The sequence below is a fragment of the Chelon labrosus genome (assembly GCF_963514085.1).
Source record: "Chelon labrosus genome assembly, chromosome: 10".
Classification (NCBI taxonomy): domain Eukaryota; kingdom Metazoa; phylum Chordata; class Actinopteri; order Mugiliformes; family Mugilidae; genus Chelon; species Chelon labrosus.
Genome location: NC_140360.1, coordinates 15,773,506 through 15,794,668, shown reverse-complemented (window position 1 = coordinate 15,794,668; position 21,163 = coordinate 15,773,506). Strand labels below are relative to the sequence as shown.

General features: G+C 40.7%; 1 protein-coding gene across 3 annotated transcripts; it reads right to left on the bottom strand.

Annotated features, from left to right (window-relative positions):
- Window positions 1-4,275: 4,275 nt before the first annotated feature.
- On the bottom strand, window positions 4,276-21,050 carry uckl1b (uridine-cytidine kinase 1-like 1b). Of its 3 annotated transcripts, none has more exons than XM_084553032.1 (15): window positions 20,892-21,050; window positions 15,939-16,132; window positions 14,661-14,767; window positions 13,401-13,571; window positions 12,991-13,062; window positions 11,915-12,104; window positions 11,617-11,678; window positions 8,846-8,865; window positions 8,055-8,153; window positions 7,844-7,937; window positions 6,944-7,006; window positions 6,671-6,793; window positions 6,214-6,321; window positions 5,968-6,124; window positions 4,276-5,861 (listed from the first exon to the last, which is right to left on the bottom strand). In XM_084553032.1, the coding sequence occupies exons 1-15, from the start codon at window positions 20,948-20,950 to the stop codon at window positions 5,782-5,784; spliced, it is 1,599 nt and encodes a 532-aa protein (XP_084409158.1). In that variant the 5' UTR covers window positions 20,951-21,050; the 3' UTR covers window positions 4,276-5,781. The 3 variants fall into 3 exon arrangements, with proteins under 3 accessions (XP_084409158.1, XP_084409157.1, XP_084409156.1); XM_084553031.1 differs by lacking the exons at window positions 8,846-8,865; window positions 20,892-21,050 and adding exons at window positions 9,986-10,002; window positions 18,268-20,453; XM_084553030.1 differs by lacking the exon at window positions 20,892-21,050 and adding an exon at window positions 18,268-20,453.
- Between the last annotated feature and the right edge of the window lie 113 nt (window positions 21,051-21,163).

Below are 21,163 nucleotides of genomic sequence, written 5' to 3'. Positions count from 1 at the left end.
AAAAAGGCAAAACTGTCAGGAATGAGAAAACATATTGAGAAGTTACATCTGTTTTACGCGTCAGTTTTTCATGACAGATTTTTTTCCCGCTCTCGGAGCAGTAACACAATCTGCGGATGGTTAAGAGCCGCCTTATCTTCGTAGAAACAGTTGCTGGGATGGCTGGTGGAAAAGAGAACTGGAAACAATCGTACTAAATATAATACAAGTTTGGAAAGAGGTTCTTCCATTTCAGTTTGCACTTCATTTTATCCCCGTCAGGTTTAGATTGAATTACGTATTAATCTCGGTAAGGGGTCAGAATGTAAAAGGATATTGCTTTTGTACATGCCACTGTACAGAATTCACCAGAAATTACATTTGCAGCACATTTACAAAAAAAAAAGTCTTTCCCGGAGCTGTATGCTCACACTTCCATTTCAAATTATTTTTTCATGGAATTTTGATTGATTAAATAGTTCAGAAAACAAGGAGAGTAACAGGTGACGATATAACAAGAGACGAATCCTCCATGCCGAGCCCCTGGAACAGTCTAGAAGCTGAAATGAAACTAACCATCCTCACATGCCACGTCAGTGCATCTGAAAGTAAAATCTTTCAACCAGTTTTGACAAAAATTCAAGTTTTTTTTATTTATTTCCTCCAACCACATGCCGATCATTAACAGTTACTTGATTTCCTCTTGATTTTATAGTACGTTAAATATAATATTTGCACAGATCACAGATTTTTGCATCTTAACCGCTGCGATCTGACTTCGTGCCAAAGGATTCGGTAAATGCTGGTTTTGTGCACCAACCATGCAGAAACCACTGGAAGCTGCAACACTCTTACTTGATTCTCTTACTAAGATTTTAATGATTTTAGCAACTTGCTGCACTGTACTGCACTCATTAAAAATGGATAAAAAGTGCACAATAAAAAGTTTTGTGGGCTTTCTTTCCCTCCAGACACCAAGTCAAATCTAAATATACTGTAGATACAAAATCCAATTAAACATAATATGAAAGTTTTATAAATAATTTCTCAAAATTGTTGGATATAACGAAACTAGATTCAGTGCTTTTATATCAGATGAGAATGAAACGCTCATGAGATGAGACGCACATGAGACGCTTAGCATACTGTATTAATGCTCTTTGTTATCCTGCACCTTGAAATTACTTGGGCATGAATCCTCTTTTAGTCTAAAACAACACGATCATTAGAATAAATCTGCAGCAGCTGAATAAGAACAACAGAGCAGGCCGACGGCTTTATACCACGATGGCGCCAAACATTAGTCTTTGGATTATTGCACAAGTATTCAGAAAAGGAACAGCAGTTCGTCTCAGCGTTTGGTAAAAATGAACATGTTATAGTTTGGAATCAACATCCGAGGCGAACTTCGGAACTCCCTGCAGACTTCAAGCCTGAAGTGAAGTAATTCTTGAATGCATTAAAAAAAAACAACTGAATAACTGAATAGATGATTCGAGGGATTTGGTTTAGAGATTAAACCTCTAAATTACTGAAATAATTCCCAGAAGCAGCAACAGCCTGTGCTTTTTTGGTTTGTGTGTACATTGCTCCCTCTGCTGGTTAATAGACAGCTAGGTTGGAGGACACTGCTGATCTCTGATTCTCAACTTTAAACAGCACAGTTAAGTTTAAAGAGGAGAAACCCTGACGTGCCATTTATGATAAGTGGAATAGGTTGAATATGAAAAACTAATTCTAGCAGACTCCAGGTGGGTGAGGTTTTTCAGTTTTTTTGCCTCATTCCATCTTCTCCTACTCTGCTGAGGTGAGTTAGCGTTTCATGGGCTGACGAACCTGAGATTGAGCCTGAAATCACCATTCTCAGGTTGGACAGTCCTAGAAAGAACCACTCAAGAGTAAAGAGCGGGGAGCCCGGTTGTCTCGCTCGACGCCGATCCTTGGGCCTCAGAGCACGGCTTCCACACTGAGGGCAGACGTTTTATAAAAAAAAAATTAAAAAATTAAATAAAAATAAAAAATTGAAAAAAATTGAAATTACTTGAAAGATGGAAGATATCTCTCTTCTGTTGCAGGATGATGGTCCAGATATGCTTACACATCTGCACACGTCCGCCTTCTGAGTGATATGCTGGTTTTCTACATAAATCAGATGCACAAAAGTCCACTGCTACGACCACGTGGAGGACGGTTATAGTGGTATCGTTGGCCAAAACGATGGTGGTGACCAGCATCAAGTATCCGTTCAAATACTGTAGTCATAAATGGGGCTTTAGGATTTATTGATCAGATTTCATTTTTGTGTTATTCATTCAATTCAATAAGTTTAAAAAATGCAGCAACTCTGATCTTCAATTATTTAAATAGAGAGTTGCAAGCGTAATTAAACACGTAGAGATTTTGGCGCCAGAAGGGGACGTCCAGAGTGAGAGAGAAAAAAATACTTTTAATAAACTTCCATTGATTAAATGAAGTATTTTTTGTTCATTTTTCTAATAATTTCACATTTGTTACTAAAAAATAATGCCAGCATGCGTTTATGTTTAAAGGAGGATGCACACTTTCATTTCATCTAAAGACTAACTCCAACAGCCACAATTAAAGGTGATCAAACAACAAATCTTCCTGCAAAATCTCTCACTCATTCAAATCCAAGCACAAAATATGGAGATTAACACTACGCCTGGCTCTCTGTTGTTTGCTAACCTGCACTAAAACCACTCAGAGGGCAATTAAACACTCAGCTAACTGAGCTTAATGCACATTTCAACTGCATCTTGTAGGCTACTAAAAACATCTAAATCACCCCGGCCTGACTTTATGAGGACAGTCCAGTCTCCTGGAATCTTTACTCCCATGATAAACTATGCAGATGGAGACGGCACACACGCAGAGAGGAACAGAGAGTGAAAGGAGAGAAGGGGAAAGACAATACTTTACCCTCTTCAGCAGACTAATCTAAACCCTCTTCACATGATTCAGAAATACTTCATCATCTGAATTATTCATCCTCAGCTATCTGCATTAAGCTGCCTGCTCTGCACTGGCCTACTCACACCCGTCTCTTCACATTTACAATCCAGACACACTCACCGTCAGATAGCACATTAACCAAACAAATAACCATAAAAACTGTACTTTCCTCAACAACCATCGCAGTAATGGAGGACTGCGGCAAGTTTGCAAAGTCTTGTTCTGTTTAAAAGCTTTCAAAGTCTTTTCTGTGTGATCCTTACCCACATGGCAGACCCTGTGACTCCTCAGACCCGGCCAAGCCAGGCAGGCAGGCAGGCAGGCAAGATGATCTTCATCATTTAAAGTCAAGACCGAAGATAAAGGCGCGCAGGGAGAGAGAGCAGAGCTACCTGGAGCCCAAGCTGGTGACATGAGGATGAAAAAGAAACACAGGTCGCTCAGTTTTAACGGCCACTCCTGCTATCTTTACTAAGCTGTGACCTCATCATGCTCTGTGCTACCAATGGGGATGCAACTCACACACACACGGCGACACGCAGAGTGACACACACGCGCGCACGCACACACACACTACCTTCCTGTTTGTCAGTGCTGGTGGTAAACTTTCCACTGACATCTTCATTCAAGGGACCGATGTGAAGCTTTCATTCATTTTGTCATTAAAAGTAAAATACAATGAACTTTAAAGGCAGATTTCCATTCAGCTTGATTTACTGCACATTCACCACGCTGAATTAACATTTTAATTAAAAGTGAGCCATTTTAGCTGTGAGACTCTGTGACAGCTGCATTTATGAAGAACGCAACATGACTACAAATTGCTGCTGCTGCTGAGCTTTCTGATATTCTTAGCTCTCGTGTGTGTCTTTTGACCGTCCTTCTCATACCTCCTCCCTCAGGAATTGAAAAAAAAAAGAAAAAAAAAGAGAGAGAGAGAGAGATGCTTCTCACGCACCAATATCTCCCCGATAGGCCGCTGGTTTCTAATTGTCCATCAGCCTCACGAAACGCGTGTCAATCAAACTTTACCGTGGCTGACGTCTTGACAGCTGTCAAGAGTGATAATTATGGAAAGTGATGGAAGATATCAAGGTTACTTTCCATGAGAAGAGGACAACCACAATATCCTTCCTGTTCATTTTCAGAGAGTAGGTAAAGTGTCTCTGTGTCTTGTTTGATAAAGGCACAAATAAGACAAAAATATTCATGTGTCTGAGTCATGGTGAGATGTTCATTTTAAGTGCTGCGAGGTGTATTTTAATTACCACGAGCACTTTATTGTACAGCTCCGCCGTAAATGAAACAACACACAGTGAGCAGTTTAAAATCTCCATTGCACTTTTATTAAATATATATATATATATTTAAAAAAAAAAAAAACAAGCATGCAGAAGCGGTAAACTCAAAACTGCACAATGAGGCTGCAAACACGACTGTACTTGGCGCTGGCTGCAGAGTGACAGGTGACTAAATGGAAAAGTAATGATGAGGCAACAGTGGCAACGTGAAGCTGTGACAGGATGCAGTGAGATGCACCTATTTTAAGTTTTTCCCTTAATGTTTTGTGCATTTCCTTTTCTCAAAAACAAAAAAGCAAATAACAAACCGAGATAAAACCAAATGTAGTGTTTAATACTGTGTTATGATCTAATATGAGTCAAAACTTTACACACAGGATGAATAATGACGAGTGAAAACCCCTGCCTGGCAAACGATCAACATTTATCAAAAGAAGGACGAGGCCTTATTAAACAGGCACCAGCTACAACGGATGGATTTCATTCATTTTAGTGTCGCCATCGAGTAAAAAAAATATAGATATGTATCAGGCACAATCTGGATGCTCTTTTGACCTGTGGATATTTTTGGGTTCGCATGTCTGTAACTCGAAAACCCTTCTCTAAACAAGCGACCCTATGTACTGCATGTTAAACAGAGGCACAAATAAGGACGCGTCAGACTGAAATAAACAATCTGCGTTTGCTAAATGCAGGTGACCCATTTTTCAGCGACAAAACGATGTATGACTCGCTGCTGACTGGTCAGGTCTATCCATAGCAAAAACGTGTAAAATGCAGAAATGCGCCGCATTAATATACACCAGAAGTGTGCACTTAAAGGCATATCATGAAAAACCGTTTTCAACATCCTTTTCGGCTGGTTAGGTCAGCATCCACACACGAGGAAAAGGCTGAACCAGAGCTAAAAAAAAAAAAAAGAAACAAAAAAAAAAAGAACAGACAGATACACCTACACATTTTCCGATTGAATGGTCCTTCAGAAAGTGCTCATGGCGAATGAAGTTGAGCAACACGAGTTCATTTTCTGATTCTACTTTTGTGAAAGCTGCAGAGAAGGTATGTGATAAAAATAACCTTAAAAGCTGTAGTTTTTTTCTTTTCTTTTTGTCTTCTGCATCACGTGCAAATACACATTCAATAGTGTCGTCCACAGTACATGTCTTAAGGCTCGAAAAACACCGTCTCAAAACATGTTTGCCAATTTCAAGATTGTCACAATTTAAGCACTAAAATAAAACATTTTGAGTTCATTGCACGCTGTACAGATACAAATATTTCAGATCTTAAAACAAAACTCTGCTCAACAGCATTCACACAAGATTAAATAATATAATTTAAAATGTAAAACAAGGTGGCGGTACATTAACAATGTTTTCTTCAATTTATTTTTTTCAGGGCACTCTTTTTTGGCCCCTGAAGGACGCGCGTTACGGCCAGACAGAGGCATAGAGTAGGTCCTCATATTGTCCACTGACGGGTACAGCCCTGGATCATCCAATAATTAAGTGCAATGGCAAAAGCTGAATCAGTAACTGGGCTCGTCCGTGTCTTCATCGCTCCAGTCAGGGGGTGCGTCTGTTCCAAAGTATCGATCCCCAAAGTTTCCTATAATAATTAAAATCACATATGCATGCAATATAAATTAAATCTGTGAGAAAGTATGATGATTTTTTTTCTTAAACTCTCTGCCCATTTTCTCTGCATTCCTCACCTATGCCTGGTATGATGTGGAAGACATCATTGACTTTCTTGTCGACGGCCGTGGTGATGATTTTGACCTGAGGGAATGCGTAGGCCACTGAATGGATTCCCATTTCAGCCATGAGCAAAGAAACCAGCAGGATCTTGTCCTCCTGAACGTCATGATCCTGAAAATGAACACACCCCCATGAAAACGGACTACGTGCAGAATGCATTTCACTGCAGTGGGAGTGTAAACACAAAACGGTGCACCCACCAGCAGGACCCGCACGGCCATCATGGCAGCAGCTCCAGTGGACACAGTGCAGTCCATCAGAATCACATGATCTTCACTGATGTCTTTGGGCAGTCGCAGGTAATGAAGCTGAAAATGTGCAAAGAGAGGATGTGGGTTTATGCCAAATGGCAAACTTGACCTGTAAATATGTACGTAATCGTCAGTGGCAATATTTAGAAATCCCCCAACCTGATCATTTCCTAAAAAGGACATGTAGCAAAATAAAACGTGTGACAAATACAACCATGCCAAAGCTATACAAAGTTCACTCTGACATATTTATAAAAATTAGGTTATACGTGAATAACCACATATATGTTTCGAAGGTGAAAGTGGGACAGAACACCAACAGTAAAGTCTTCTGCACAGTTAAGCACAAGAATGTGCTGCAGTTTTGAAGTATGATGAGTCATATGCCATTAACCCATTTCTATACCTCTGGTTCTCCTGTGTCCTGGTTGGTTTGGATGAGGATCTTGCCGATGCGGACGTCTTTGCAGACGGCCCTCAGAGCCGGCTCCATGGTCTCCCCGGCTCGCAGGATGGACACGCCTGTGATCTAAAGAAAACAAAGACAAGGAAAAATTAAACGGAGGTTAATTGCACGGTTTGGTCAGAGACAAAAGTTTTCTGTATGTTTTTTAAGATTAAAAAAAAAAAAAAAAAGCAGTGTGGAGAAGATGACTTGGAGAAAATAGAGTTCACTCACCCTCTTTCCATGAAAAGCCCTGCCTTCATAATCCTCTCCCTGGGGGGTCTGGACCACGTGGACCTGGCATAATATTAACAATCATAACGGTGTGAACACAGTGCTGATCACAGTGCAACATAGTGTACTATGAAAAATATAGCAAGGAAAATATATCGTGACCAGCTACAGCGATTGACAAACTTTCAGGCAGTCTGTGTAATGCACACTGTATCTTATGGTTAAGGTATGGAAACGTTCCACTGTGGTGAACTGAAAGTTTCCATGCTCATGTCACAAACCAGTACAGTATAAGTCTGTCTATCTGATTGTAGTTTTAGCTAATACAAGCACTTTCTCTTTTTCCATTCATCTTCACATTCTCATGCTCGTCCACCACACAAGTCATGTTTCCATCAAAAGGAACTTTGAACTTCTAGTCCCAAGAACTAATAGGTCTCCAGTCCAGTAGGTGGGTGTAATGCAGAAGACAATAAGGGCATGTGCCACAAAAGTATGGTGGAAATTCAGTCCATTCTGTGGTTGAGTGTGATTTACTGCTTTGTAAATGTAAAATAAACAAACAGATGTTACAACATACTGCTGAGATGACTAAAACAATGTTCAGTGTTGCAAGCCCCACCCCCAAAGTTCCTTGAGCCCCTTTTTTGGGGATAAAATAATTTCTCTGGAGTGCAATTTAAACACTGGTAATTGTGGTGGAAACTCAACAAAGACAGAAACGAAGGCTTCTAGTCTTTGGGGGAAAGTTCCTGCAGTGGAAACATAGCTATATTGTACTAGAGCTCTCTTTCTTGCTCTTGCCTTGTCAGCATATGTCTCTCCATTGGTTCTGTGACAACGTCCTATTTAATAAACAGGATTACAGAAACTTCACGCAGATCTTGAGATTATCTTAACCTGTGAAGGGAGGAAGGAGAGCGCTCGCTCAATCAACAGACGCATCAGCCTCTTGGAGTAGAAGATGAACTCATCGCGACTGGTTTCCTTGTTTCTAGACGTGAGCATCGGGACAAAAGAAGGACAGGAATTAGACCGGTGGCAGCGGCTTTACATTGTCTTTATGAAAACAGACGGAGCTATTGAGGTAACAAATCAGGTTTTCTTTTACCTGATGATGGTGTGCATGCCCCTGACTTGAGGTGTGCTCTCCAGAACGCTGAGGGTTTGGGGGAGGGGCTGGGCTTGGTGTGCAGAAGCCAGGGCTGCCCTGTAACCACGGCAACAAATAGTAGCGCGGGGGTGGCACAGGGTGAGAGCAGCGGAAAAGAGGAGAGATGGACAGGCACATGAATACAACACGCAGTATGAATACGAGTGCAATTAAGACAGTATGTGCATGCACATGTGTATGCACGGTCAGAAAACACACACACGGATGTGACCGTACATGCAAATAACACAAATCTTTTTTTTTTTCAATGGTAGTTAGAGCAAAGTTGATAATGGTAGTGTAATAGGATTGCTTGGGAAATGACAGACACACAAAACTGCAGAGCACACAGGGGCAGTGTGGAGTATTTCAGTGGAAAATTACAACAGAACAAAGACCATGCTAATGGAAAATAAGGTCAAGTATGAAAATGGATCAGTTTAAAAAATAACATTATACAGGTTGGAAACAAAGGACAATTTTCTTATCTAATTTAAATAATTGCACAATTGTTATTTTCCATCATCAGTGTCTACGTGTAATAATTCCACAATTTTCCACAGAAAAAAACAAAACAAAAAAACACCTTAGTATTGAATATCTAGTTAGCCCACGTCTACCTTTGACTCTAGAGGAATACACACTCTATTACTAATACTCAGTGATGCACTCATGTTGACACAACAAGTCACTGAGGTTCAGATTAGCCAGTTGCAAAAGAAAAGAGAAATCATAGCAAATCTGCTCACATATCCCAGCGGAGTTTCCTCTATGGGGAGAGTTTTTTCGACGAAACACAACAGTCACAACACAGAAAGACGAAAAACAACACATAAGAGGAGGAAAAATGAGAAGAGACACAACATCAGGTGGATGAAGGGATGAGGGGATTGTCAGACACAGTGTAAAGTGTGACAGCTGAGACTTGAGAAAAAAACATCTCAGAAATAAGCTCACAGACGAGGCAGACTCCAATTTTAAGTGATTTCGATGGTTGTCACTTACGCACCGTTATGCTGAGAAGAACTCAAGCAACAGACCATGCTTTCAAACGTGTTTACATATTCTAGGGGTAGAGAGAAAGAGAACAATCGCATTTTGGATCAGATTTTGATATCTATGCACAGGCATCCATTGTGTGTACGCGTGGGAGGTGCACAAGCTATCGTGTGGCTGTCACTCTTTCACCATGTAGAACAGTAGAGGTTGGTATTTCAGCTCGCAGGCCCCAGCACATCCTGTGTCTAAAGACAGACACCATGCTCACTTCCTCTCTCTCGGTCTCACATACTGTGGCCGACATTCAATGGAAAAACTCAGCGCTTTGTAGTAGGGTATTGGAAACTTTCTCTGTGGCTGAGGTATGTGATAGTCAACAATAGCTGTAGCAAGAGCTTCCTCTCTCTCACTTTCTGTTATAGTCACTCTCTCTTATTCTTGTTGGCGCTGAAAGGAGGGGTCAGTGACTTGTCTCATTGGTGTATTTTTAGACACAGAAGGCAGGAAGAGTGTAAGCTGTCATTTCTCTAAAAGGTAGAGAGAAGGAAAACCAACATCTTTACATTAAATGCTGGCTGCACCACACCACTTTCAAACTTTTGATCTGAACTTTCAAATGCTGACAGCAGTTTTCTTTTTCTTTCTTTTTGTATCTATGCCACGCTGGTGTTGACCAAGGCTTTCACAGTGCGATCACTAATTTGCCATATTTGGTTCACAGTTACAAGAGCGCCAGCTGGCGATGTGTCATGGCAGCCAGCAGATCAGAGGAAGGTAGAGGTTGGTTTTGCTGGATCCTTTTTCTCTCCCTGACAGTAAGAAGCTGGACCAGTCGGGGAACTGGGCAGACGTTGAGGAGAGAAGGATAGACAGGATAAAGGCCACTCTACCTGACGCTGAGCTCGCGCTGGGAGCCATGGCGGGATTTAGGGTGGGTGGGGGGGGTGGGGGAGAGAGAGAGAGTGAGAGAGCAGTCCATCAACAGCATGTGTGTATAGTGGGGAGAAAACAAAGCAAACTGCACTGTTGCACATAGTGCTCCCTACGGCCAAAAATGTGCCTTTGGTGGTTGGTGACTGGTGATTAGTGCGCGTTGTACAACAAATCCAAAGGTGAGTATGTTGTGCCATGAATCCACACTATGTTATAAATTATGGAGGTAGAATTTCTTTAAGGGCAGCATATTTAATGGTGCATAATTGTGAACTAGGAAGTCATTGTTCTCCAAATATTTAATTCACCCAGAAACTCACAAACACCTAAACATAAATGTGCGGAAATTAGTTTGGTATGAATGAAGGCGAAGGTTCACACTGTTATAACACTGTCTCCTTTAAAAATACATTATCAAACAGAAGCTGCAAATGTGTAGAAACTCTCAATTACGTTACTAAAATAAGAGGCTGCAGAGAAGTTGATTCATGCTTTCATTACTAGAAGGTTGGACTAATGTAATGCCCTATTTGAAAAAGTAAGTTCAGATATGTGTCACCAGACTATGAAAGAGAAAACTTTAATGATGTTTTGGCCACCCTGCACTGTCTTCCAGTTTCTTTTAGAATTTGTTTTAAATCATTTTACATACCAAGCTTTTAATGATACACTTTTTTTTTTTTTTTTTACCCCTTAGGGCTTTTTATATCAGCATCAGACAGCCGAAAGGGTTTTGTCAGTTAATAACAAGTGGCCCAAAAAATCAGCGAGCAAACTGCTTTTAGCTACAAGACTGTGCTACAACCTGTCCAGTTGACATTTAGAAAAATCGACCAAATTTCTAGGTTGGCTTTTGGCAAATGTGTTTTTATTTATTTTATTTATTTCTACAACCAGTTTTACTGCAATTATACTTTCTTTTATTATTACTGGGACATTTATTTTATTTATATGTTATTTATTCACTCTTGTGTTTAACGTAATTTCGTAAAGCGACATGATTATATGTACGTATGGTGCTACATAAATAAATATGCTATTAATTAATCATAATTAAATAAAATCTTAATATTTATGTTTATACTATTTTTGTCGGCCAGCCTCACATTACAGTACTTAACCTATTTGTACTTTAAGTTACTGAACAGTTGGACTTTGATAATGTTATGTAGTCTTTGTCCTAAAAGTTACAGCACATTGGTTTGGCAGAAAATCAGACAATGATTAAATGTAAAGATAATGATTGATGGTAATGATAGCATAAATTCTAAAGTACAATAATATCTTACTACTGGGCAAATGGATAACACATTAGTTCTATTTTAAATTTACTGAACAATCCCAGAGAAATCATTTACATTACGTTTACATTCAGCCTCCTCTGAAACCTGTGCAGTGAATTTTCTAACCACTAGAGGGAGTAATGTAGCCTGTAATCATATGGAAAAACTGCAGGGCTGCTTTTAACAACATCGCTTATGAGTGCAATTAAAAAAATGATCCCAGGAAGAGCTTGTCTTATTACAGATCTGCAACAAGTCAGTGTGTTTGTATGTGAATGATCAGACATGGGTGTAATATCTCTTACCTCCTCCAGCTGACTGTGAACATGTTGTACAATCAAATCGATGGCCACCATGTTGCCACCACCTGACAGGAGGAAAAAGAGAGAATTATGTTAATTTGGTAAGGAAGCTTGAAAACAATCTGTGACTTATTTAGTTCAACAGATGTAAAATTCAATTCAGCAAAATGCCAAAAGCAACACGAGAGAAGCAACTTGCATGGCATATTGAAACAGAAGAGTTTATGTCTTTTTTTATATTGCTGGTGTTGCATGACAGCTGGAGTCACATAAAACGGAAAATGTGAAAATATGCACGCACCACGTGGCACCACAATGTCAGCCAGGCGCATGGTAGGCTCGATGTACTGCTCAAACGCCGGTTTGACAAACTTGTTGTACTGTTTGATGACACCCTCAATATCCCGGCCCCTTTCTGTGATGTCCCTCCTCAATCGCCGCACCAAACGGATGTCGGAGTCAGTGTCCACAAAGAGCTTCATGTCAAGCAACTGACAAGAAATCATGAAACATGACACAAAAAGATGACATGAGAAGACCTGCAAGTTGAATATACATCATTTTATATTTATATTAATTATCGGCTTAATTCAGACTGTAGCAGCATCATTTAGAGCTTCCTGTGCTTGAAAAAACAAATGATCACTTTGGAGCGGCAACTGTGTGAAGACTGTTAACTTTTATAACAGATTCTTCTCATGTTTGTGAGACAGCACATTGTTGCAACAGGTAAATATCTAACAAATTTCTTTTAGGAAGATTAAATAGCTAACTCTCAAATGGGTCTTTTCTTAATTACACAGTTAAACTCACGCACACAGTGTGTTAAATAAAATCAATATATAGTAATTATTGACAATATTGGCATGTGTTTCTTCTGTGCTTAAACTCCTCTGATGTGAACAAACCTTAACTTTGTTGTAGCAAATTCATTAATATATCAGCGTCAATCAGTTTGGAAGTAACAGTTAAGGATACTAACCCATTATATCCAATAAACTAAAGAGTGATACTCACACCAGTGCTCTCTGGTGGACAAACTACGTCATACACACATCATTCCTAACTCACATTAAACATATGTTTGTCCTTTCCGTGTATCAGTTTCTTGGCACTTAAAAGTTACCAAAGACATATATAGCACATATTTCATTTTTTTATTTGATTATCTTTCAATCATTTATTATATATGTAGTATATACTGTATCTACATGTGTTTAAAATACACAGTAAGCTTGCGTTTGTAAGAACCAATACTGGCATTCAAAATGAGATTTCCTCTGACTTTATAAAAACCTGTTACCACATATTCATATGAGTCAACAGCTCTTTTCACCAACCAACTATGCAATATGAACGACAATGACCTTGCCCTACCTGCAAGACTCCTTTATCTGCGAAAGACATGATTCCCTCAAAGATGATAACGCTGGCTCCATATACGGTTTTCTGTGGTGGACAAAAGTGCATGTACAGTAAAATATACAATCAATGGCACTGTAGACACTCTGTAGAAACACAACACATCTCATATACTACAACGATGGTGCCACTGATGCATAAATATCTCATTGCAGCAAATGCATATTACAAAAAAAAAAAAAATAAATAACAGACTGGGCTTTCAGAAACCATCTGGAGATATGCAGATTTGCAATGTGACTTAACCTCAAGAGCGGGAGATTAAAAACGCTCTTAGTTATTATGAAACAGAGATCATGTGCAGCATCTCTGATATGCTACATGTTAACTTTCCCGCGTGTCTGGATGTGTGCAGTCATCCTTACCCAGTCCTTCTGCCTCCCATGAGTTGTGAAGTCATACACAGGGATTTTCACGCTCTTGCCCTGTTTGAGTTTGCGCAGAGTATGCGTCAGCAAATCAAAGTCGAAGGCATCGGGGTGGTCGAAGTTATAGTCGTTGCTGGCGGCCAGGGCCTGCTCGCTTTCAGACAGGACCTGGGGATCGCGGAGATGTTTGTGTTAGGAGCTAGCTACAACAGTGTTGTTTGAATGAAACATGATTTCCTGAACAAAATACTTCTCTCTCTCTCTCTTTCTCCGTCTTGCTTTTGCTTAGATACACATATTAACATTTGCATATCAGAAATCAAATGAATTGTAAACAAACGCTTAAACACTGGCACATACACTTGCATAAGCCTGTGCAGAAACGCTTTGGCACAGTACGCTGTTCAAGAGCGGTTGAAGTTGGGAGACCTAAATTTAGGCGAACATCATGCGCCACTGTGACGTCTGTACCAGGTGGTGTGTGTGTGTGTGTGTGTGCCCCCTTAGGGTGGTCGGGCATTAAAACCTCAGACCTGGTATTTGGCTGTTTATGAAAAGCAACTCCCCCTTCTCAAGTGAACTGATTACATGCTTAATATGATGAAGCAGTGTTCAATGCTCTGTCAGAAATCCCAACAGAAGAAAAGCAGATATATAAATATAATATAAGAAGACATACATTTATAGATGAAATGTAAATGAATACTGGCTTGTGATGCAATGGGCTAACTGGCCCTTGCTGAGGGCTACAGGGGTGCTGGTCACTGAAAAATCCCTCCCACTCTGCACAGTTAGAACCACTGTCATTTTGTCAGGATTACACAACCAGAGAGTGGGTGGTGGTATGGAGGGGCAGGAAGAATGGCTCTTGCTTGATTGCTCTCCACCAATCTTTTTCTCTTGTCACTGTGCCTCGCTTTCAACATGTGTGGCTTGTTTTATCCGTCCATCTCCCTTCTTTGCAGTCACTCCTCTTATCCTCATTTTCCCTCTGGGAACCAAAGGAAATCCTATCACCCTGTCTTCTGCACTTAGACTCACTCTTTTCTACCCTTCCTTCAGGCCACCATGGAGTTAGCAGTCAAAAAAGGCAGAGATGAAGCAATAATCAAAGGAACACATTTCCTGGACTCGTCACTTTAATTGCTTGAATCTAAAACTACTTGGATTGATGTAAATGGGCAAACATGTCAAAATCAGCAAAGCTATAATGGCATTAAACAGGTGCGTGACTACATGTACCGTGCACATGCATACCTTGTAAAAAGAGTCCATTGAGAGCAGCACGACCCATGGAACATCTAAGGCTTCGATGATTTTCCTGGCGACAGTTGTCTTTCCTGAAGCGCTGCCACCACACAGACCTGTGACGGAAAATGAACATTAACTGATATTCACACAAATGTTTAATTGCAAAAGAGCAGTTTAGAAATTCCTTTGCTTAGTGGGAACACACTAACACTGGCTTGGCAGCACACTCTGCCGAGTTCTTGCTGAGGTTGCTCTAGGCTATTATTTCCATGCACAGAGGCAGGCAGAAACTGGCGTTCTGTGAGGTAAACATTCCCGTTGACAGGTATCTTCTAAAATTCTCTAGCACTTATTTGTAGCAGAGCCGTCCTGCCTTTAACTGTCACCGATGACAGTGAATGAGCCTGTCAGTGCCCAGTAGCACCAATATGATGATTGCTTATTTATGCAAAACACTTTTGCACGTCTTATCTGCTTATACAGCGATCAGTTCGATTTTTCCTGCAGACCAAACATTTCTGAGCTTCTTAAACTCAGCATTAGAGCATGATATTTCATTAGATTTAGGGAGGAATAAATACATTTGTTATGCGCATGCTTGCCCCACGTGGGATAAACATCAGGTGATGTGATGAGTTTTGTGGAGGGACAGAAACATGGCAGCGACACAACAACAAGCTATTCGTGATAAACAAAGTCAGAATCGATATAAACAGTAATGTCTTTTTTTCTTTTGAAATAATTCAGTGTCGGGAATAAAAAACATCTTCCTCTATTGTTATGTGTCTGTCAGGTTTGACGCTACACAGTAGGTTTACTTTGCAGATATCAGAACGGTCTATTCTGATTGATGCTTGGGGCATGTAAATATAAATATCTGATCAGTTTATTTTCTATCGGGATGAAGAGATATTTTCCATGTAACTGCAGTCCTGGAGCAATATCTTTATTTTATTCTTTATATTATTTATTGATAATATATTATAATTGTATGTGGTCTGTCATTGTTTTTATGCACTGCATATTTGGTCCTTTCACTGAATTAATATTTGACACTTTTAGTGATTGAATTATTTGGCACTTGTTTCAGTAGTGCTCCTAATCTCGTTCAATGACAATAAAGATTTATCAGTAAATATAACTTCTACAGTATTTGTATTTGCATTGTAACATACTGTATTACGGAACTGCACATTTATAAGAGAAATTAAACAAAGGTACATAAGCAAATAAAAAAGTCGGGAGTTTCAACACCGTGTTGCGCATGTCTTTTCTGTTTCATACCAATAACGAAAGCCTCTTTGGACTGTGTTCCATGTTCGTTGTACCAGGGCGGGCGACCAGCAGTGTAGATGGTTCGTTTGGAGGTGCGTAGCAGAGGAGGCTCAGACTTGCACTGGCTAGTGGTCCTTTTCCTAGGTGAGAGGCCTGTGCTTACAGGGGGGAGAAGACGATCCAGCGATCCCTCGCCACCTCCACTGTAAAACACACAACAGAACATGCCGTGACTGCTTTGAGCAAAGGAAGAAACCTCCCTTTTTTCTAAATGCCAGGTTTTATATTTTAATAAACTCTGTGGCAATAAAAATGCTGGCATTGCATATAACTCTGTCTAGTTTTAAAAGGAACTAATTCTGCTTGTCAAGGCACTTGAAGTGAAAACGGTGTGGCATCTAATGAAATACCTTGGGGTTAAATGTTTTAATTTCACTTCATAAGCCAGACATAAAAAGACTGAAAGACAAGTCCAACACCCTAGTGTCTTTGTGTCGAGATATGTATTTGAAACCTGGTATGAGTTCATGAATTGCCAACAAGGCATGCTGAGAACGAGGCAGTTGTGCCAGTCAGACACAAATGTACTTTAATTAAAAAAAACATATTTTTCTTGTTTGAGCTTCCTGATAAAGTCCCTTTATGTACGTATGTTGGCATCAGAGACACACCGCCAAATGTCGTTTTGGGTGTGTGACCAAATGGATCAAGCCACAAATTAATAAAAGAAATGTGGTTAATGGACAGTAAACAAGACTGAACCTGTACTGTAGTACTGTCCCTCCTGTCTCTGGTTAATGTTTTAATATTTTACATCTTTAACAAGCGAACTTTGTCCAGTCTTGCAGAGTAAAACAACTGCAGATAACAAAGCGCATAGTAGTATGTGAACTTTGGAAAGAAACTCAGCTAGTGCAGAAGCTTACTCAGCTACAATGCTGTGATGAATTGTGCAAATAAATGAGAACACTGTAATAATGTGCCAACACGGGTAAACAAGATAAACCGGTCATCATAAACAAATGGCGGCAAGCTAATTCAAAGCAGGCATGAGGCTCAGAGAGGGAATTTGCATAGACTATTCAAACTAAATACGATGGTCAGTGACATTTTACACAATACTGATGACTTCATTTCCTCTGAGAGACATTTGTGTAATATCCAGTCAACTTTTGCTGCAGTGTTTGGAAATACAGTTAGTCATTATAGATAGTGAAGAGGCAAAGAAGAACGTGCATTAACATACAGCTAATGGCTGTGGCTAACTGAGATTTGGAGCGCAAAACAAAACAGGTGCAAAGAACTGGTCTAACCACTGTAGAGTAACCACTGTAGAGCTCAACCTCCTTTGATAAACCTGCTTCGCTTCTTTTACACAAGTTCAGTTTGAAAGAACTTCTTTGACATCCAACCACAAGTAGCTCAAGTGACACCACCCTGAATTGCCACCAAATGTTGCTTTGGTTGTTCCGCAAACACAACGAACGCGGGTGACAGCTCTAACACTTACTGCATTATCCGAGACATCCACACCTCACCCAATGAGGACTGCAAGAAGCCAGATGCCATAATTATATAAGGCCATGCAATAAAGGCGACCTAGCTGTCCGTCTCCTTCTCTGTTATTCAGTCAACTCTGGGCCTCCACATCTTTATATTGGCCTTAAATCTCCCCAGGTGCAGTGTCAAGAGGTCAGGAGTGAAGCAAACAAAGAGAGAGCCAACCTTTATCTTATCGCATCAGGGTCACCTGGGCCCTGATGGAGCCGGGGAGTGGACTGAGAATACACAGGCGATGCATGAAGCACAGCTCACGCCAGCTGGGTTATCAGTTAAAACCAAACCAGGGTCCCATAAAAGATTAGCCGGGGTTAAATGTGCTGAATCATGCTGTTTTTCAGCGGTTACACTCACACTGCTCTAAAGATCTTACTGCACATTTGTGGAACGAAAAGGTCGACAAGAGGTCACAGTGCAGGCTACCTGAGAAGAAGGGAGCATCTAAGGCCCATGGTCAGCAGTGGTCAAGGATAATATTAGCAGTAACCAAAAGGTTGTCACAACCGTATAAAATTACTAAATATAATTTGCAAAAGATCATTCATTTGGGTAAAAGTACTATTACAGACATTACTGAGTGACAGATGCAAAATTTCCCAAAGTCTGTCTGAAGGTTACATCCCGGGGAGCTAGAGATCAGAGCTGTCGCTCCTGTTTATCCAACTTTCGAAAAGAAAGACTGCCGACACGTAAACCTCACAGAGCAAAAACGCTTGTCTAGCACAGCTGAGGATGATAGACAAAGGTTGAAAAATATAAATAAAAAAAAAACACTTACCTGCCATCAGATCTTAGAGTCCAGCAGCCAGATATTCTGGCTCCTGAGTAAGCTGGTAGAGTGTTCATTACTGGATGTGAGGTAGACTTCCAGTGTGTGTATTCCGCAAGTTGTGTTTAAATCCTATACTACTGCCAACAGGTATGCTCCCTATGTATTACATATATAAACACTCAAGCATAATAACTGAGTGGCACTGCCCTCTGGTACAACACATACAGAGAGAGACAGACAGACTAGGGGCAGTATAGTGGGGACTTAGCTTGCACAAGAAACAAAACTTTTGACATCAAATGAGCTTTCAGTTTCTTCTAATCTCTCAGTACAGCGAGAGAAGAAGAAGAAGTTGAACAGAGAAAGCAAACTCAGTGTGAACAGCTTTTCCCTCCTCTTTCACTGGCTTTTTGCTCCTCCCCTCAGTCGTCCAGCCAACAAACGTAAGAGGATAACCTATCCTCCAGATTATGTTCATTAGGTGGTATTAATAGCATCAGGTTAAAGCCAGACCTCCCTACTCCTGGCATACGCATACATAAAGACACATGCCAAGCTCGGATCATCTGTCTTTGACAGTCAGTGTCGCAATATGTGGCTGGGGGTGAAAGAAGAGGGACCAGGAGAAAGCGACAGACACACAAGGAGACAAACTGAAAAAAGAAAAAGAAAAAAAAAAGTAGGAACAGACAAACAGCGAGCTATTATTCTCTTCTGATGTTGACTGAATTCACAACTAAGACGCCTCGGGATGTGTTGGCGAGGTGAAGAGAGGGAGAAACGGAGAGGAGAGGGAGTGAGAGAGAGAGAGGACGACAGAGAGGAAGGGCAGAGGGGAGGCGCTGTGCTTTTATCCTGCAGGGACTCGCCATGTCTCTGCGTGCCTTATACCAAGTCTGGAGACGTCGGCTCAGTGGCAAACACAGATACGGAGCAACATCCCCACCCTGACTTCACTCACAGCGAGGGCTGGGGAATAAACAGCATGATGAAACCCAACACTGCCTCTGCTGCTCTATCAGCTGACAGTCTAAGGAACAGCCCCAGGCAACGCACACATGTACAACTCAAAAACACACACACACACACACACACATACTGACACTCCTCCCAGGCAACAACTTGGTGGGACAAACAAATCATTATTCTCAGTTCAGAGGAGACACACTAATTGTTTTCCAGTGGATAGGAAAAAACAAACCAGAGTTCAAGAACCATACACCTTAGAGAAGCTACTACATTTAATTTAAACCAATATTTAAATCATCCCAAATATCTTAAGTATGTCCCCTATTTCTGTTTGCTTCCTTAAAACCACAGAGGAGGGTCACAAGGGAATTCGGCATATTTTCTTTAATGTTAACTGTAGTTTGGGGACTGTCGCTGTTGCTTCAAAGCGCAGTCAGAAGACAGCTGCAAACCATGAAAGCCACTTCGAAACAAGAAGCCTGGACTGGTTGCTATGCCAAACATTCAGCACATCTCTCTATGGCTACAGGGACGCACAGCAGGGTTATGGGGCTGCGCTGATGTAACGCACACCAGGAGAAACGCTGAGCACATTAAGACAGCGAGCACGTACTGTAAAACAAAAATCCATTTGCTTCTGACGTCAATTGTCATGTAAACTTATTAAAGAATAAAAAGTTATACTTGAAGGCTGCACTTCTGAAAAGCCATAAAACATAATAACAAACTCATATAAGGTATCAAAACTAACTGAGACACACAATACAGTTTATACTTATATAATATATTGCAATCGTTGAGAGTGTAAAAATATAGTTATTGTATAGTTTTTTCCTTTTCCTTTTATGGTTGTTAAAAGAAACCATGTGATCATAAAGTATCATTTTAATGCTTCTGACAGGGTTTTAGAGAGTCTGCCAAACATGAACGTCCTCTCAACGGACAGACCAGTGCAGCAACGCCCTCTTGTGGCAGGGTCGTGTAACTAACTACAGGCGTGTCAGAGAACTGGAACTGGGTCAACATGACAATATAACACATGTATGTATATTCAGCTACAGTATTAGTCACCTAAACCAAATGTCACTCTCTCCCGAAGCCTTGCATATCCCATAAGCAGGGGACATCTGTCAGAAATAGGCACTTTAGTCATGCCGCAGAGCCACCAGTAAACACCATGCCACGCTTCACTGCTTTGCTAAACGACAGCTGTACTTTCTCTGCGTTAATATGGCTACTTGATATATGGCTATTAATTGCTCCTAAGCTCGACCAGTCACACATTAAAGTACTGTACACACACGGATTTGAGTTTTTGTAAAAAAAAAATTTGTTGTCATTTCCTGGTTTTATAGACTACGATGAAGTTAAAGAGGCCACCTCGTGTAAAACAAGACAGCTCTTAAAACCAAGGGAAAGAGAGGATAAAACGATAGGCGGATAGGGGATTATATGGTAGCTATCTATAATAAGGTAATAATTAACTCTGTAATTTCCTGGCTGCCAATTCCTGTACATGTTAGTTTTAAATAATGGTACAGTATATACATGCCATACAGTATGACAGGTCGTGTTTCCGTAAAGATGCTTAACCTAACTGCCAGAGGAAAAAAGGTCAGAAAGTCGTATTATAAATCCAAACAAGCCCCAAACTCTGATACCTGTTTGCAACAGAGGACGTTTTATCTTCGTTGTCCATCTTTGCGAGCCTTTCCTCCATGCACAGCAATCACGTATGACACAGCGCAGTTAGCCTCGAGGCATTATGGGACTTGTAGGCGTATCGCCTCTCACCGCTGGAACGCTCTACCACAATCGGCTCCCCGGATGGACTACAAGTCCCAGAATGAACATTTTTTTTCTCTCGATCTATATTCAGCCATGCGTACAGCTATCATAATCATACTGCGCCTTTAAACGCTGGCAGTGGGTG

Coding starts and splice junctions, on each gene's coding strand:
- uckl1b (XM_084553030.1), bottom strand. CDS start 18,335: ATGAACACTCTACCAGCTTACTCAGGAGCCAGAATATCTGGCTGCTGG. Junction 8,154..8,845: donor AGGAAACTCCGCTGGGATAT/GTGAGCAGATTT, acceptor CCGTGGTTACAG/GGCAGCCCTGGCTTCTGCAC. Junction 7,007..7,843: donor TCTCCTTCCTCCCTTCACAG/GTTAAGATAATC, acceptor ATATTATGCCAG/GTCCACGTGGTCCAGACCCC.